At 33.1% G+C, this 20279-nt stretch overlaps 1 protein-coding gene across 1 annotated transcript in view; it reads right to left on the bottom strand.

Annotated features, from left to right (window-relative positions):
* The window catches only part of LOC140447929 (uncharacterized), a 394679-nt gene that overhangs the window by 95924 nt on the left and 278476 nt on the right, over positions 1–20279 (bottom strand). Inside the window, exon 2 of the mRNA XM_072540867.1 lies at positions 6801–6944. Within this exon, the coding sequence (XP_072396968.1) occupies positions 6801–6944 (144 nt within the window). The remainder of the gene's footprint in view (positions 1–6800; positions 6945–20279) is intronic.

The raw sequence follows: 20279 nt of genomic DNA, 5'->3' as shown, positions 1-20279 counted from the left end.
TCGGGTGTTACAATTTATTAAAGCCAGGTGTATTGAGCCCTATAACATTCTGATGCGCGAAAGGGGCTCACTATCAGCCAAATGCTTTTCGTGTGGAAGTCCTGGGTATAAGAACTCCAACACGATATCCTAACCAGATCAATGATAGCAGGCTAGCAAGAGGCGCTCTTTTCCTGCTTTCTCTAGTAACGTATCATCGAACTGAAATTGCTTGCTCGGGCCTCGAGTCTCTGCTCCGGGCTGCGCCCAGTTCGGCGACTCGTTGCTCGAGAATGTGGGCCCTCCGTTAGTTAGTATTTTTTTAGTTTTTTGGTGGTCGAAGCTTTTATCTATTTATTTTTTTAAGGTTGTCCTGAAAATAAACATCAATTATGAAATTGCAAGTGCTGCGTGCTGGGGCTTCTTCTGTTGGTAGGGCTACGAATTATCTAGACTTTATGTGTTTGCAAGGATTTGCTGTTTTGGTCTTTTGTGCTTCCATCGATAGAACGCATCATATCTTATTATCTCTCGCAGGATCGTGTTTCGGCGATTCTCTAATTCTGCAAACCTAATTCAGACTTTTTCTGCCATTTTATCTATCACCCTTACTTGTTGCAGTTCTCTAAACAGAAAGGTACAGCGATATATGTGGGTACATTTGCGGCTTCTTTGAGGATGTTATGGTTGGCTGCGTGTCTTTTTTTATTATATATAATAAAAAATATAATAAAATTTTCTTTTTATTTGAATTACTTATGTGTCCCCATTCGAGAGATGCATATGTGATTATTGGAAGTATGATGCTGTTTATGTCTCTTATCTTTATGCGCAGTTTGCTTTTTTTACCTGCGAGTTCTCTTATTGCTGCTATGGCTGATGCTATTTTCTGGATGGTTGTGTCCACATATTGCGTGAATGTCAAGTCTTGGTCGATAATGGCTCCTAGGTATTTCGCTTCTCTTGTCCATCTTCTTCTCATGGCACCATCTCCTTTTGAAGGTTAGCGATCCAAATAGTAAGTGTAGTTTTGGAAACTGCTGCGCGAAATATTTCTGCGGATGAGCGGTCGAACCATCTCCTCAGGTCTTTCAGCCACGAGTTCTGGCGTCTTCCTATTGATTTTTTGCCCTTTTGTACTTTTCCTTTCAGTATAACTTGAAGTAATTCGTATCTTTCACCTCTCAATACATGGCCCAAGTATTGCATTTTCCTCTCTTTGAGTATTCTTTGTAATTCTTTTTGTTTACACATGCGACGAAGTACCTCAACATTAGTCACTCTTTGTACCCATGGAATTCTCAACATTCGTCTGTATATATACATCTCAAAGGCATCTATTCTTTTTTTTATTTCAGAGTCCATTGTCCAACTTTCACAGCCATACAGAAAGACAGAAAAAACGTAATATCTGATTATTCGGATTCTAAGCTGCAGACTAAGGTCTGATCTTGTAAAAAATGTTTTCATGCTCATGAATACTTTCCTTGCTTGTTCGATTCTTGATAGGATTTCTTTTTTTGGATTACACTGACTATTGATATTTGTTTCCAAATATTTTATGGAATTTACCTGTTCTATTATTTGACCCTTGGCATACACATGTACGTTTATTGGTATTCGCTTTGGTGAACTACTGTATTTATTATATTTTGTAGTTCTTGTGCGTTGCTTGCTATTAAGATGGTATCATCAGCATATCTGATGTTATCTATGCTGATTCCGTTAATCTTAATTCCGCCTTGGACCTCGTCTAATGCTTCTCTGAATATTGACTCCGAATACAAATTAAACAGTAGCGGTGATAAGACGCAAACCTGTCTCGCTCCTCGTCGGATTTGTATATCTTCGGATGTTGTGTGCTCTATTTCAATTGTTGCCGTTTGGTGCCAGTATAGATTTCGATCATCTTTTGATGGTGAACGCAGTCAAATGCTTTTCAATAGTCAATAAAACATGCATATATATCTACATTCGTGTCTTTGCATCGTTGCGTTCACACATTTAAAGCAAAAAGAGTCTCTTGTGTTCCCAATTCGTTTCGAAATCCGAATTGAGTGCCACTCATCTGGAACTCGCACTTCTTGTAAATTCGTGTATGGATAATTCTAAGAAAAGTTTTAAGGACATGAAACATCAAGCTTAATATTCGATAATCATCGCATTGTGAGGAATTCGATTTTTTTGGTAATGCTACGAATGTTAATTTTAGCCAGTCTGCTGGTATTTTACCTGTGTCATATATCTTATTGAATAGTGCTGTTATTAAGTCTAGGCTTTTACTTTCGTTATCTGCAATTAGTTTTAGTTTCGACATTGATATTGTCTGGACCGGTGGCTTTTCTATCCGATGGGATTATCTTGCACTTACAGCTGTTCCTCTGGAGTTCCTCTTTAGTTTTTGAATATGATTGATTTTCTCTTGAATTTATTGCCATTTTCCATTATATACACCATTCTTCAATGTTATCCACAGATTTCTGTAGATAACATTGGATTATTCATCTTTTTCGTTTGGATCGGATGTTTCAGTTGAAGCATATATATTTATCAAACTTATATAGTGTTTTTCCATCTTTAGTCTGTGTGGCGATTCCCTGATTAAAGTGATTGAGCTTTGTTATGCTCTTTGTGAGTTTTTGATTTATGTGAAACTCCACTTTATTCTTACCTTCTCTTGTACATAAATACATATTTTTCTTTTTTGATTTCTTGTGTTTTTTTCATCTTACTTCTTGTATCGTAGCGATGTCTATTGTGTATTTTTCAACTTTCTTGCTACTTCTTTCATTTTTCAGTCCTTAGTAACGTATTAATATTTCGTGTTGCTATTTTTAGTATATTTTTTTGCTTCCTTTGCATTTTGTCATTTTTGTTCCCTGATCTTTGGAGGTTATGTTTGTTGTTAGTTTTTTGGATCCGTGTTTATTACTGTTTTGTCTTCCTCCATTTCCACAAGTTTATGATCTTTCTGACTCCACTTCTTTACTGTCTCGTCTCAGTTTTCTGTATGCTGTCTTTACTCGTTTATCTGCGGATTTAAAAATTGTTTCTTCTTGTCTAATTTTCCTCTGGATTTTCCCATCACTCTTATTCAACTCACCATCGATATATATTTGTCGATCATTAATTTCTTTCAATCTATATTTGTTTTTGAGAATTTTTAAAGTTTCATTAAAGTTTTTCTAAGAATCTGATCGCCCTATCTTTTAATATCACTTTATCTTTCGAATCTAGTACAAAGCCAGTTATTTTCAGATTGTTCCTAAAGTTCGTCCTCAAATTTCGCTACTCTGATGTTTAAGTCCATAGTTCTTCTCTTGCTTTTTCTATTTTAGTCATCCTCTCCTACATTTCGTCCTTTTTCTGTTTCACTTCCTTATTTTCCTAATTATTATTATTGTTTTCTACTCTTAGTTTTTTAAATTTCTCTCTATACTGCATTTGTTCATCTTTTAATTCTTGGACATCTGTAATCAGCTTTTTTACAGTTTGTCAGTTTTTTTTTTAAATTTTTAGTTACATATACATAATATATACAATAATATTAACGCATTTAAAAACTTACAAATTGTACAAATTGTTACAGACTTTCACAAGCTTTTGAGTCCTCTGTCAAAAAGCGAGGAACCCATTGCGCAGTTTGTGTTCATTACTATTGACAGATCCTATACTCACACCAAAAATTTTGTCAAAGTGCTCTGATTCAAGTTCTACGACCTTCTCTAATCAAGCCTTCGACACATGCCGCATTCCTGTCTAATAATGCAGCACTTAATGCACCTGATCGCGGATTATATTTCGTCTTCTTTCTCCACTCTTAAATTTTTTTTTCTCCACTCTTTGAACTTTATACACCCAAATCTAATGTTTCGTACACTGCATGTATTCGCGTATGAATTTGAAATGGTTACAAACCTTTATCACACAACAATTGAATAACCTCACACTGGTTATATCTGGACGGATTGTTAACAACAAACGCCATTTTTAATAATCTAATAATACAACACACTATACTTAACATCAAAGTCAAATACAAATGATAGGAACTGATCAACTGTTTTATTAATTAAATAAACTTATAAATAGAAGACAGCCCAATTAGATATCAAATCAACCAATATCAGGCACATATCTATAATAAGCTACTACTGCATGAAATCTCCGACAACGATCTTAATTTGCATCATAAACGCCTTACAAGAAAGTCACCGTGCACTGTCCCTTAAAGAAAATCAGATAGTAAAATAAGTCCATATCCGGAAACGCTGCTGGATCAAAGAAGACCAATGAGAAGCGATTACATTGTAGACAGCCATACTCTAAGAGAAATAAATAAAACTGTTTCGAAGGCAACCAGAAGAGATTTAAGGAAATTTAAAACCGATCATATTAAACGCACTATAGAGGAAAATAACAGCTTAAAAATTTTACGTAGAAAGCTACCGAATGGGAAATGCGAAATTCATAAATTAAGAAACAAGCCAAATCAAGCAATATCACGTAGAGACGAGTTAATACGGGTCGTCGAAGAGTTTTACGAGGAATTATATGGAAGTAGCCGAGAAGATCAAACAGGAATACAAACAGTCATTTCAAAGAAGATCATGAATTAACTAATGCCAGAGATAAAGGTGGATGAGATTCGACAAGCACTAAGAAAAATGAAAAATAACAAAGCCCCAGGAGAGGATGAAATTGTAATAGAAGCTATCGTAAATTAAGGAGATATTCTATTATAAAAATTAAGGAAACTTTAATTTATGGTTGCAGCAAAGAGAGATGCCCAACAAATGGAACAATGCTATAATCATCCTTTTGCATAAAACAGAAGATACAACGGACCTAAAAAATTAAAGGCTTATTAGCCTGTTGTACCACATATACAAGCGTTTCACTAGGTTAGTGATATCAAGATTGGAGAAAAAATTAGATTTTACCAACCGAGAGAGCAGGCAGGATTACGTTCAAATTATGGTACCAATGATCACCTCCATACAGTAAAGACCCTCATTAAATAATTTATAGAATACTACAAACTTGTCCGTACTTTCATAAATTTTCATTTCGAAAAGCTTTCGACACGATCGAAATGACAGCAGGATTGACCGTAAGTATAGTGAACTTATTTACAATATTTACAAAATGCCACTATGACTGGTAAGATACACGACAAAACCCGACCAATAAAAATAAAACGTGGGATAAGGCAAAGATACATTGTCACCGAAATTATTCATAACGCTTTAAGATGGTTAATTGGGACACAGAGAAGTAACAATAGACGGCGAAAAGCCATCTCCGTTTGGCAGATGACATTGTCCTTATCACAGATAATTTAGGAGAAGCCACAAATATGTTAAATGAATTGGACTTTGCATATTCGAAGGTGGACCTCACCTCAAAATGAACTTGAACAAAACTAAATTTATGACAAATATGGCCCCTAATACCATGTAACTATTCAAGACAAAGCGCTAGAACTACTGGAGAAATATACGTATTTGGCTTATGAAATAAGTATCAGCAGGGATAACCAAACAAGCGAATCCAAAGACACACTTAGGGCCAACATAAAAATTAGCCTCAAAAGAAAAGTATTTGATCAATGCGTATTACCGGTCATGACCTATGGAGCGGAAACTATGACTCTAACCAAGACTATGGCTTCGAAATTAAAAGTGGCACAGAGACGGATGGAACGGTCTATGCTGGGAGTGACGTTGCGGGACCGAAAAAGCAACGAAGATCTGCGAAGAAGGAAGAAGGAGTATTGCTAATGTTGTGGAACGTATAGCGGAACTGCAATGGAACTGGGCAGACTATGTAGCGAGAATACACAACTCACGATGGATGAGCAAAATTACAAATGGGAGACCGAGAGGAGACAAACGTAGTAGATAAAGACCACCTACACGTTCGGCTGACGACATCAGGCGTACCACCAAAAATTGGCAACGAAGAGCCAAACAATGGAGGAGTTTAAGGGAGGCCTATATCCAGAGTGGACAAGAAAAATGAAGACTGGATGATGATGATAAATAGAAGGAGCCCAAGTATCAAATACCATACACTTATGGCACTCACTTAATAAGTAATATTCGTCAAGTAAAGCAGGAGTTGTGCTTTAACGTTATTTGAAAAGCCACGTTCGAACAGCAACTTGTTATTGTGTATTTGAAATGTGTATATGTTATTGTGTATGCATTTTTATTGTTTTTAATAACTATAGCATCTCTGAATGTATACTGTAAGAGTTTTGTAACAACAATAAATCCTGAAACATTTCTGATCATCTGTAGGTTTAAAAAGAAACTTTAGCATATCAGATTCATCAGCGTTTGCAGACGGAAAAATTGATATAAGTTTCCAATAACAGAAATAAAAACATTGTGTAGATCATTTTGAGTTTTTGTACTACTTTTATAAATAAGCTTCAGCTAAGTTAGTTTTGTATATATTATTGTAGGGCTGTTTCAGGTCTGTAAAGGATTTATGTAGTTTGTTGTAAGTTTTGATCTTATTTTCAATTACTTAAATGAATTATCAACACAAGAACGTCTTGGACTAAATTCTGTCTGATCATCGCCAGTAGCAACTTCCACCGTATTTCTCAAGCTTGGATCAGCTTTCAGCTGGGGCGACTAAGAAAGCCTGATACACTTAACCCCCTATTGCAATTAGTACATTACTCTTATATAATAAAAAAATATTTTTTCAAAAAGAAACTGAAAAATGTTACAATTTTTAACCAGAATGACATAATGAGGCTATGGGATACATAAAATAAAACAACTTTTTATAGTTTATCAACTTACCGTTAATTAAATTAATTTGTTCAGGTGCTCCGGCAGTTCTAAGAGCTTCTTCAAGTTGTCCTCGTCTTTTGTTTTCTAAGTCTAGTTTTTCTTGCAGTCGTCTTCTTGTTTTCTTTTCCCGTCGAAGACGTTTTTGTACTAATACTGAAAAAAACACAATACATGTTATTATTATTTATATTGGACAATTTTTTAAAAATATTGAAAACAATAATTTATTAATCGTAAAAATAGGATATAAGGAATAGTTAAGAGTTAACTTATACTTGTAGAGAAAATTATGTCAACCTCACCCTCTATCCAGAATTAATTTGATGCATATTATTCTTATAAACAAGGCTCTGACGACCGAGTATGTCTTTGTGCCAGATGATGCCTTTTCCTTGTTAAAGAATACAATGAAACCTTTTTCTACAAACAATTTATGTTAAGAAGAATGTAGGTATATTTAATTATCGTCTAAGCCGTGAAAGCCGTGCAAAGGGTTGGTGAATTTTTATGGATTTGTTAGATCATCTGTGATTAGTGAGCTTATGCCAGAATATAAGGAATTGTTGATATATGAAATTTTAACTACAAATTTTTCAGTTAAATAATCTCGTCTAAAATTTAACGGAGGCTTTAAAGCTTTAACATGCAATGGAGGTATTGGAGTAGACTTTATTACTCCAGGTACGTAGAACAGTCCGTTGAAATACATCAATTTTATTTAAAATTTGTTTACTTGCTGATGCATAAAGTATACATCCATAGCCCAGGATGGATCTGATGTAAGATTTGTAAAAAAGCAAAGCTGTTTCTACGTCAGCACACCACCAAGTGTTAGAAATTGATTTTAAAAAATTGAGACCTTTATTGCTTTTGTCAAGCATATACTCGATGTGTACTTTTCATGTTAACTTTTGATTTAGAAATAACCTAGATATTTTATTGACTTACATAAATATAAAGGTTGGTCATTTAATAAAATAGTATTTATGTTGGGAATATTATGTCGTGAAAAAATAATAGATATTAAAAAAAATAGTGGATAAATTAAAACCATTTTTACAAAACCAGTTTGAGAAATGTTCATATATTTCATATTTTCTTGAGATTGTAAGGGAGCGTTCATTTAGTCCTTTCTGTATAGACTAAAAAGTCATCAGCATATTGGATTGTTTTATAAGACAAGTGATACTTGGTACATAAAATCAGCAGTATACAGATTAAAAAGAAAATGGCTTAAGACTGATCCCTGGGGTAATCACCAACTATTATAACGTGGTCCAAGAAATTCATTTTATAGTTTCTAACGTGTAAGCGTCTATTAGTGTAGAAATTAATTATGGTTTGTGCCAGATGTGTGGGTATTTGAAATTGTTTGATCATTTTGTATTTTAATCGAGGTGAACACACGCTGTCATAAGCACCTTTTATATCTAGAGATAAGGTAGGCAAATAGTTATTTCTAGAAAAGTTACTCTGTATCTCCGTTATAAGTGTAGCTAGAGCATCTAAAGTTCCACATCCTCGTCTGTATCCAAACTACCTCTCAATTGCTCAACTTTTAGTGCTGAAGCAGTTGCAATTCTTAAAGCCTTGATATATTTTGACAGTTTAAACAATAATGCAGTTTTAATATCCTATTCATTGTCAGTCTTATTAGATCTCAAAAATACAAAGTTACCCAATTATAATTCTAATCCTTTCATTTACCAAATTAAGAACATGCTTGTCAACCTTAAAAATAAAAATAAAACTACGAATTTGATTTGGATAAAAGCTCATGTTGGTATAAAACATAATGAGCATGTTGATTCTATTGCTAAAGCTGCAATAACCTCTACAGCTGCAATTTTACCAGATGAGAGAATTTGTGTTCCTGACGCTTTTTTATCTCTAAAAAAAATCAAACAGATCATTGGAATACTTCCTGGCAAACTTTTTGCGACCACTCAATAACACAATACGTGCATATACAACCACACATTCCTAATTTCAGATGGTTTAAGAATTTCAATATCGACCGTAAATATACAACAATATTAATAAGATTGAGATTTGGCCACGCATGTTATCCTGCTCATCTTGCACAAATCAAAATATAAATACATATATATGCGAAACTTGTCAAGAACAAGGAGACCTTAACCACATCTTTTTTAAGTGTTCCAAATATCTTCAGCATTCAGAAAATCTTTTAAACAACTTGCAAACTCTGCAAATATTTCCTTCATATCAAATACCTATTGGCCACTAATAATAAAAAAGTCTATGATTGTCTGATTAAATTTATACATAGTGCAAATGTGTGTCTGTAGCCAATCTTAGCTAAGCTCGTTAACCTTTGTTTTAACCCAATTGTTATTTACCTTTCTTTCCGTGGCCCATTGCTAGTAATATCTTAAACAAATTTCCTGATGAATCTATGGACGAGAAGTGAGTATACCTGTTTTTCCTGATATTTGTTTTTTCTTGCTATCATTTTCTCTTTTTGTTCGATTGAGTTATAGGAATTTTATGAGGTTTTTTTTTGACTCAAATAGATATACTTTTACATACACTTTAATACACTTGGTAATTTTTCATTTAATCAACACGTAATTGGCTAAATAACTAGGTGTTAAAGCCACAAAAAAAATAAATAGAATTGATGTCTACGATGCGATGTGTGAATTTTTAGAAAGACTACTATTGTTAGTATTTAAAACGATTGGCACGACTGAACTCAAAACTGTTTAGTGAGATAAAGCTGCTCAATATTTCTTATTTGGTATACATCTTGCCTAATGAAGATATATTTTCCTAAAACTTGAGACTGATCAACTTAAGAGTAGTAGTGAACAAAGAACAGAATTAGCTCTTGGCGTAAAAAAGCTAGTGTGAAGTCTCAGATACTTCACAAAAAGTCCGTTTTTTAATTGGCTGAAGAGACTTAGCTTAGAATAACATATTGAAATCATCACAAATTTACATGATTTACTACAATACCATCATGTACAAATCATGTACAAATTATGTACAATTTTAAAATGTACTAATTCAAATTAAACGAAAAGCCTGTTGAAATTGTTATAACCAAAACTAATTTGAAAAAATTTAAATCTTTTGGTACAAAATAATATGTAAGAATATAGTGTTAGTAAAATTTTTTTTTATATGTAATGCTAATACAAAACTGTAATCACGCTTTAAATGCCAGTAAATATTTCCACCTATGCTCTGATTTGCAGGTAAGGATTAAGCTAGGAGGATCATCTTTCAAAATATAAGGCCGCCAGTAACCAGAATTGGCTTCTGTTTACATCTATATAATAAGCTTAACAGTAAAGATGTTGGAGGAATCTACATCTAACACAGTGAAGTAATGAAGTAAAGAGATAGAGAGAGAGTACGACATACTAAATTTACACAGTACAAAATCGTAATCACTAGACTTCGGCAAATATGCAAATAAAAATGTAGAAAATATGCGCATAAATATGCACGTGTTTACCCGAAAATATGCAAATATTTTACAAAATATGCATACAAATAAATAAAAAAATCGTAAAATAGTAACAATTTTATTTAAAAAAAAAGTGTACATAACTAAATATTTCCTACTATTCATTAAGATTTACATTTATTTTAAGTAACTACATCATTTTTAAGTATGAATAAACTTATTTAGAATTATGGTAAGAATAAATGACCAAGTGGTGTTCAAAATTTTCTAACAAAAACTTGTGGCTTCTGTCTGAGTACATATATTTATATATGGAAAAACTTCGTTCAACATCAACTGATGTAACTGGAGCATTTTTCAAACTAACCAAAACATTTGGTTCTAAATAAATTGTTTCCGAAATATTTCCAGCTAGAACACTGACTACTTCAGAAAGAATATGGTAACCTTTATTTTTTTCCATAGTAGCTTCAAATTTTTTTAAAATATCTTTTCCAATATTACCTCTAACGTTCCGACAACATGACGCAAATTCTTTTATTAATGCTGTACTTTCGAACAATGACAGTTTTGGTGATTCTAACTGAGTAATTGTTTTTTGAACAAAACTAAAATTTGATTTTATAAATGAAAGTTCTTGTTGAAGCAAGTTACTCTGAAAAGTTTGTTTAGAATCCAAAAGAGATTGGGAACTTTCATCTTTAACGTATCAATTATGTTCTTTATTTTAACAAAATGATCTGCATAAAAATTAGCTGCTTCTAACCATGTTCCCCATCGCGTTAAAATAGGTTGTGGTGGAAGAGGAATGTTAGGTAGCATTTCTTTATAAAGTTGAATTCTTATAGGAGATTTAAGAAATACTTTTTTGACACTGGATATCATGGTATTTACAAAAGGAAACTTTTTTCGTATTTCCTCTGCAACTCTGTTTAATCCATGCGCTACACAAGTAACATGTATTAAATCTGGGAAAAATATTTTTAAATTTTGTCCTGCTTTCACCATATAAGGAGCAGCATCCGATAAAATAAGCAGTAATTTATTAGAAGGAATAGTTGTCGGAAGAAAAAAAGTTGCTAATGTTTCTTGTATAAAACGCGAAATTGTTAAAGCATTTGTTTTCTCAAGTTGCTGGCATGAAATAAGATGAGATTTTGGTAAGGTATCTTCTTTAAGAACACCAATCAATAAATGAGCAATATACTTTCCTGAGGAATCAGTGGTTTCGTCTACAGATATGTAAAAATAATTATCTGCAATTTCTTCCTTAATATTAATTAACACCGACGAGTATAGCCGGTTCACATTATTTCTTCTTAGAGACCGATCACTTGGAACATTAAGTTTGCAATATTTTTTTAGAAACGAACTAAAATTTACATTTGCTAATTTTGAAAGCGGTATGTTTGCAGACACTAATGCGCGACACAAGTCTTCATTAAAAGTTTCTTGCTCATCTAATTTTTTTGAAGTAGATTGGAAACATTTAGCCATTGAAGTTTGATGTTTTCCTCCTATTTTTTCTTTTTTTGCAATGTGTGAAGCAGTTCTCACATGTTGGTCTATCTGAAATTTCTTCTCACATGCTATCTATAAATAAAAATAAAAACCTTTATTTTAACCCAACCTTTAAAATATAAAAATATACAAGGTGTTTTTGGTTAATCAAATAACTGGTTTGGAAAAAAAAACACTCGCTAAGTGTTTTAAATGCAGTATTAATCCACAAATTAGTTTTTGTTACTAACCATTAGTACATCATATAACTTATTTTAAAATTCAACAAAAGTTTTTTTTTTTGTTAATTCAATTACAATAAAAATAATTGTGTTTTAGAATAGCTGACTTCATAAAAAAAAGTAAAGGTGAAAAATTTTTCTAAATACACACCATTGTATTGTACCATGGACAATTTTTTCTCACTAAAGGAAGCTATTTTTCATTTAAAAACAACCTACGAGTACTAAATTTCAAGTAAATACGTTTATTGGTTTTAAAGTTATTGTTGTTATTAACTAAAAGAATTTAATTTTTTTTTAATTTTAACACCCTGTATCTCGAAAAGTAAATAAGTTTGACCCCTCATTAACTATATCGTTTTCTTCAATTTTTCGAGAAGTATCTACAGTCAAACGTTGTAAGTGTCATTTGGAAACACCCTGTATGTATGAAATATTAGATATTTAATAGAAAATATTAGATACTTACAATTTTGCCACAGACTGAACAGTAGATTTTTCCCATATCCATAGACAGCTCTTTATAAGGTTTAACCCAAGTTAAAGCACTGGTTGTTTTAGGCATTATAAAATCACAATCTTCCTTTTTGTTACGCACAACGAGTGTTTACGCTTTGAATATCAAAACAAAAATGATTTACAAATCTGAGCATCAAATTAGAAATGTTTAGGTACCTAATTCAATAAACTGGGAGATTTTGGAAAATCCCTAAATTAGGAACAAAACTATTAGCCGTTTACCTGCTGTTAAGATACAATAAATTGTAGATAGATTTGGGGATTAGATCATAAAATGCAAATGAGCGAACCCTTAGCGATTATCCAATAACTGAATGCCTCAGTGACCGAGACTTTCTAAGAATGTTGAGGGCTACTTAAATTGATCTTCTTTGAAATTGTAAATGTTTTGTACCTGTAGAGATTACGTACTTAGATCATTTCTTGATTAAAATGACTACAAAATTTTATACAAGAATTGAAATAAATTGGTATGTTTAAAAATTTTCAAATACAGTATAAAAATCTGAACTTTTATGCACTTTATGCAAACTTTTATACAAATATGCCAAAATATGAAATATTTGCATAAAATATGCACAATATGCAAAATATGCAATATGCATATTTGCCGAAGTCTAGTAATCACTGAAAAACTTAAGGAAGTATATGACCAACTGATCAAGAGTAAACACTACTACTTGTGCGACAATGGTGTAATGATTTGTAAGTCTCTCCAAGGAATAGACTATAAGCAGAATTTACTGGCAGGCATTTAATATAAATCTGCGTTAGCCATTCTTATTTTGGATTCAGCTGATGGAAACTAGGAAATATAGTATAAATCCCCTTTATCTTTTTATATTTAATTTAACTTTTTTTAATGTTTAATACACTATACTTAAAAATAAGACCATCATTTTACTTATTGTGTATGCTAAACCAACACTTTGCATTTATTATAAAAAATTTTGGAATGCGGTTAATATCATATTTTAACGACAGCAACTTTAATAACAAAGTGCTTGCAGTATTTTTAAAAAATAATTACAGTGTTTAAACTATTTATGTAATTTTCGGGGTTATGCACATAATAAATTATTTTGACAGGTTTTATAGCAGCAAAATATAACTTTTGCATTGAAATTATTTTACAGTTTATTACGTATGTATATTAAGGGTATAAAACACTACAAAATCTAAAAATAGTATTTATTTATTAATTTTTATAATGCATGTGTTGAAAATATGCACCATAGTGACCTAAAAAAGCTTAGTTACCAATCTGCGAATCCTTTAATATATTTATAAAATGTAAGTGCTAGAAACCCTGAAAATATTTACTCGTTTGTATTGGTCAAAAGTATAGTATTTTGTTGTGCTTGTTGTATTGTTGTATAATATGAGGTAGCCATATTTAGGGTTACATTTTCTATATAGACTGAACCTTTTGAAATATTACTTTGATGGAATTACCATGTATAGAGCCTGGGTTAGATATGAGTGGAGGAAGATTAAGCTGGAGGTGAAGAACATACAAGCTAGGCAATGGCTTAATGCCGCCTCCGGCATAAACCAACGGCGCGTTGGCGCATTCTGGTAAAAATTGGTATTTAAACAAAAAACAAATAACCATAATCATCCAGCACAATCAAATAATTGCCTTCGACCATCAAAAGTCCGACGACTTCAAAACATGTCTTTAAAATGTAACCACTACCCCAAACAATCAAAGATTTAACCAAATCTTCCATGTACGCGCTGAAAGGGATATACAACAACAGATCGAAGCCCCTTTCGACCCACAGGTACCCTATGAACATCCGCTCATGGTCCCTAAGGAACAACAACATTGGAGAATTACAGCCAAATAGATAACTTCAACTTATCAGATCCTGACAAAATTCTTGCAGGAACTGGTTGATTCCACCAATCATAATACTTTACCTGACGAATATAGTCAACGCACCACTTAAACTCTGCTACTTTCCATCCCCTTACCATGCCCTTTGCTTCAATTTTTCTCTCAAAAATCGGGCAAACTCCGAACCAATCTTGACTCTTATAGGCCGTATATCTTCTAAATGTCATGACTAAAGTCTTCGAAAGGATCCTTAAGGAAAGACTCGTAGACTTTACTACAAAAAAAAACATCATTTCCACATTTCAATTCGGCTTTAGTGAAGGTCAGTTCACCAAAACCGCGTTGACTGAAATCACATCACGCAAAATTTAAATGGCGAAAAATTGTCAATCAGCATTTTTCGTGATATTCATGGGCTAGCCCACCCTCTTTGTCAGATTAATACACTGATATATCTTTAAACACAATATACAACAGTGACTTTTCCAACATACGCAATGACAACACAATAACATTATTTTACGCAGATGACACTGTTCTCGTAATAACATATCTAGATGCAGATGTTCTCATGAGGCAAGCTCAAAATCACCTAAACCCTATCGATAGGTCGTGGTGGAGATGGAAAGTAACCCCAATTCCCAATAAAACACAACTTAAACTCTTTAAACATCCCAACCTGAGCGGCATCATTACACAAAATGCCGAAGAAATAATTAACTTGAGGTTAGGGGGAGACCGACTCTCAGCATGGTGACGAGAAGAGTCGGCCTGCTTAACGGTCTATGTGAAAAATTCGGACAGATTCATACGAAAATACTGATACACACATACAAGCCATGCATCAGACCCGTGATTAAATACAAGGCTAATATGCACGCTTTGCTCAGTCGCCACCTGTCACAGCAGCTGCTGTCCTACATAACTTCTGAATAGCCACACAAACACTACTGGAACTATACTTGAGGAATCCATCTTCCAAAATAACTCAGATATGTTGACACCACAACTAATCTTTAAACACAGTTAAGTATACCATCAAGAGAACAAAAAGTCCCAAATATTAAAAGGGACTTAATATGGTTCACTGATGCATCTAAAACTGCTCATCGTACTGAATCAGGAGTATTTGGGTAAACATGCAATTAAAACAAATCTAATAGCCCAGGTCAATATAATACTGTGTTTTAGATTAAAGTTTGTTCCTTTGGTAGCCTGTATTGATGAAATCATGGATAAAGACCCCAAAGCAAAGGAATTCAACATTTATATAGATATCCAAGCAACTGTTCTATCTGTAAATAACCCACTCACCAAACCAGAACTGTTGAGGATCTGCAAAAATCTTCTTAACAACCTGACAAAAGACAATAAAGTGCCTTTAATATGGGTGCCAAATCACGAAGGGGTGCATGGAAATAAATGAACAGATTTGTTAGTGAAACAAGGCTCGGGACAAAACTTTGTAGGTACAAAATCATTGTGTGGCATTACCCAAGCTGCTACAAGAAACGAGGTTCAGAAGTGGCTGATAAGGTTAAGAAGAATGGTTAAGGAACAGTTACTTTTCCCTTCCATGAAATAAGAATTCAAGAATTACTTTCAAAATCCAAAATTTCATCCCAAACGTATAACTTTATAAAGAATTATTAGAAAGAAATTATTTATCATATTTACAAAACGATCTCCCTCTCTGCTTGGAAGATGTACCGTTAGTGATCAGACATAGTATGTGGTTTTTCAAGATGGTACAAGTGTAGCGTATTTTTATTTCAACAATATCCAGTACGTTGGGTAGGAAAGGGACCAGATGCACCAAATTGAATAGACACCGCGTGGTCCAGATCTTAATCTAATGGATTTTTGTTTTGGGGATTTATGAAAGACTGTATTTCTTGGAAAGATTGCTGGAAAAGAAAGATTGGAACTCATGGCTGAAAGACCTGAGGAGATGGTTCGACAGCTCATCCGCAGAAATCTTTCGCGCAGCAGTTTCCAAAACTACAATTGCCATTTGGATCGCCAACCTTCGAAAGGAGACGGCGCCATGAGAAGAAGAAGTATTTCTTTCGTATTACGAGTGTAGAGCAACTACGGAAACGAATTTTAGAAGCTGCTTAAAATATTCGTTATTCGTTATCGAAACATATCTTTTCTGTTACTAATTAAAAGTTAATAATAAACTTATATTAATAGAAATTTAATAATGTATTTAAAAAAGTAGCTAGATTTTCTAAATTAATGAATTTCCAAACAAATACTACAAGAAAAATAGTTGTAAAATATTGTAAAAACAGTTTTGGGAAGCAATATTAAACAAATCGGTTTTATACTGTAACTTTTAACACCTCGTAACTTGGTCTAGGTGGTATAATTTATGATCAATATTTTTGTGACACCTTGTATATTTATTAAAACTACTTTCTCTTCGGTTAAATGAACCATAATAAGGAAGATTTTAGCAACGACGTAATATCAAAGTGGCAGCTGACGGTAAGTAGATCAAATCTGATAAATTCAACTTACTGGAGTAACTACTTAGCACTATAAATTTCAGCACTGCTAGTTTTAGCGGATACCGTGTTGAAAGTTGTATATTGGTATGCAGTTTTTAAACTTTATTTGATATTAAGAAAGATTCATAAATCACTATACAGTAGCCACTCTTTTGGAGTACAGTGTATTATATTAATGTTTTACTACTAATATGTACCACATATAACAGCAGAACTAAATAATCGACTGACTATTTTAAGATAAAAGTGCACAAATATTATATGCCATATAAAAACGATCAGAGTTCTCGCAGAGTGAATAAATTGGTTATTTTTCTCATTTGATAGGCAAATAGCAGAAATAGAAGATTATAAACATCACATTCCAAACCATTATTTATTATTTGACATTATTCTTACAAAACAAGCTCTTGCTAGAATGAGAAAAACAATATCGCTGTTGTATCTAGGAGGAAGACAGGTTATAGATACAGGAAAGCAATTATAAAATTAAGTTGTTACTTTAAAACCCAATTAATATTTAGTTTCGAAACCAAGTTAGGACATCTAAATTACATAGCGCATTTCTAGCATTAGGCTTACGCTTAAATTAAGATAACAAAAATTCACAAGAACAATATATTCAAGGACTAACATACGCATTTGGTTGGAAGACTTCGACATGGAAGTTATCATATGAAAACATCTGATGTCTTACTCTTTTACTTTCATTGCAGAAACAAATAAAACAAACGGTTTTACCAGGTTACAAAAGAAAATAACTTAATGAGGGCAATAGAAAACAAAAATTAGGGATCAAAGTAGTCATCCAGGACTATATCGATACGTGTCAAATTATTAGTTGGTATCAGGCAAGACGTTTCCTAAAACAGATGGTTTCCTACTTGCCATTAATAATAAGATAATATCAACCAAAAATTATCTGAAATATTACATAAAAGGTCGTTAGATGCAAAATCAAAAATACTAATATGGATACTAAGCTTAGGAAACATCCAATATTTTACCAAGGGCTGCCAGAAATTTGCGGCAGCTTAATATAAGGAACGGCATGGCATTATGAATAATACTGGAACGTTTCAAAAATAATTATCTTCCTAATTATCAATATATCCCTGACTCAATGTCTAAGAATGACAATAATAAGTTATACTGGGGCAGCACTGGGCTTACAGAAAAATCATTAGCAAATATCAATGATATTCAATAACTATTTCCAACAACAATATTCGAGGTGTTAAATATAAAGGGAAAATAACAAAGTATAGTTGGGATACAAATAAGAAGACAATGGTGAACGGAACGGTACTGCCTCGACGCTCAAATTTGTGGGAGATACTCCAATATACCAGGTCCCCTAAGACTTAATAATATGGAAAGAGCTCCCCAGAGCTCTTAATCGTTTGGTACTCTTAATAATAAGAATAAGAGAATTTTCCCATTAGATGCAGTGATAACACTGTAAGACAATTTTGTAGTAACAATAGAGACTGGAAAGTGTTCAGACGATACTTAATTTTCTCAACTAATATTGTCATTCCAGAAAGCTTTCTCAAGAACATCAAACGATTTTGTGAAAGTCTTTATAAGACTGTGTTAAGAGCGGTGAAACTAACAATGTTCTTCTTCTCATTGCTTCATCTCCCTTCGAAGGTTGGCGAGCCAATTGGCATCACTTAAGCGTGAAATGGTGGCTCTGGAGATTTCGAATCATATTTTATCAAGCCACCGGCGTAGGTCCTTGAGCCAGGAATTAACCGAAGTATTTGTTAATTATCCCTTCGCATTAGGTGTCCAATGTACATTAGCTTACGCTCTTTGATCGTTGACATCAGCTCCATGTTCTTCTACATTCTGTTAAAAACGTCGGCATTTATTATTCTTTTCATTCAGGAAGTGCCTAGTATTTCCCAATAAGAGTTCATTTCAAAAGCGTTTCTCTAACGAAGAATTGAGGGTCAACATATAGCAACGAAGCATATGGATTCTCAGTTTAAGATCTAGGTCAAGTCTAATAAAGAAGTTCTTCATGCCAATAAACGTCTATTAGTCTGTTTAAACGTACAAGCGTACATTTGTATGCCAAGGGACAAACATAATAGGTAACAGGTAATTTCCATAAAATAGAGTGTAATGCAAAAAAAGAAATTTTATCAAGAACAGAACAAGTGAGAAAAACACCCATAAACATAAAAACATTTTTTACAAGATCAACTTTAGTCTAGAGCTCAGAATTCGAATGATCAAATGTCACGTTTTCTGTTTTGCTGTATAGCTGTGAAAGTTATACAATGGACTCTGAAACAGAAAAAAGAATAGATGCCCTTCAGCTGTATATTTATATATAAAAAGTTAATAGCATTGAGGCACTTTGGCGCATAAGTAAACAGAAAAAATCTAAGCGTAATACTAAGCTTAAGACTAAGCATAATCAAAGGGAGGATACAGAATGATAGAGAAGGATGACGATACAGAAGATAGTCTGCAAAGACTGGTCCACAGATTTAACATAAGAGCAAAAGAATTTAATATGACAATCTTATTTCAGAAAACTAAGACAATAGTAGTCAGCAATGAAAAAACCAGATGTAAAATAGAAATTGATGGCATCAGTATTGAAATGTTAATGAAAATAAAATATCTGATCTGATGATTGAGAGATCAAGTACAAAAAGCAAATAGACTGGCAGGATGCATTAATGACACTATATGGCGATACATTAACACTGAGATGAAGTCAAGAATTTATAAAGTCAGTGTAAAATAATGACATATACCTCAGAAACAAGACTCGACATAGCCACAGAGTAACCAAACTCAGAGTACTGAGAAGAATTACAGAAAATACGCTGAGCGATCGAAAGAGAAGTAAAGACATTAGAAAAAAATGTGATGTACAGTGTATAAATGAGTGAACACAAAATAGAAAAAAAAGGATGGAATAACCACAAGCAGAATAGAGGAGACGTCAAAATAGCAAGAGGTAAGTCACCAATCGGCAAAAAAAGTATCGGATGACAGCGCAGAAGATGGAGTGACAACTTCCATTGAGGTATTAATCCGCCAATGAACAATTACAATTGCTTATAAAGAGGAAGAAGAAGAAGAAAATCAAAGAGAGGAAAATACAATACATACTTGGGTCATGTGTTGAGAGTTAAAAGATATGAATTACTCCAAAACATATTTAAACGTAAAATACAAGGTAAACGGTCAGTAGGAAAATGCCAGAACACGTGACTGAAACGTATGGGGAGATAGTTTGACCGCACATTCGCAGAAATTTGTCGTGCAGCAGTTTACAAAGCTACTACTTGCTATTTTGATCGACAACCTTCGAAAGAAGCGGGCGCAATAAGAAAAAGCCTGTTCAATTCTTGACAGAAGTTCTGTCGTCGAATCGTAACTGCTGTTTAGTGCACCCAGCTA

This window comes from Diabrotica undecimpunctata, chromosome 8 (genome assembly GCF_040954645.1).
Source record: "Diabrotica undecimpunctata isolate CICGRU chromosome 8, icDiaUnde3, whole genome shotgun sequence".
Lineage (NCBI taxonomy): Eukaryota > Metazoa > Arthropoda > Insecta > Coleoptera > Chrysomelidae > Diabrotica > Diabrotica undecimpunctata.
This window is presented reverse-complemented; position numbering and strand designations above follow the sequence as displayed.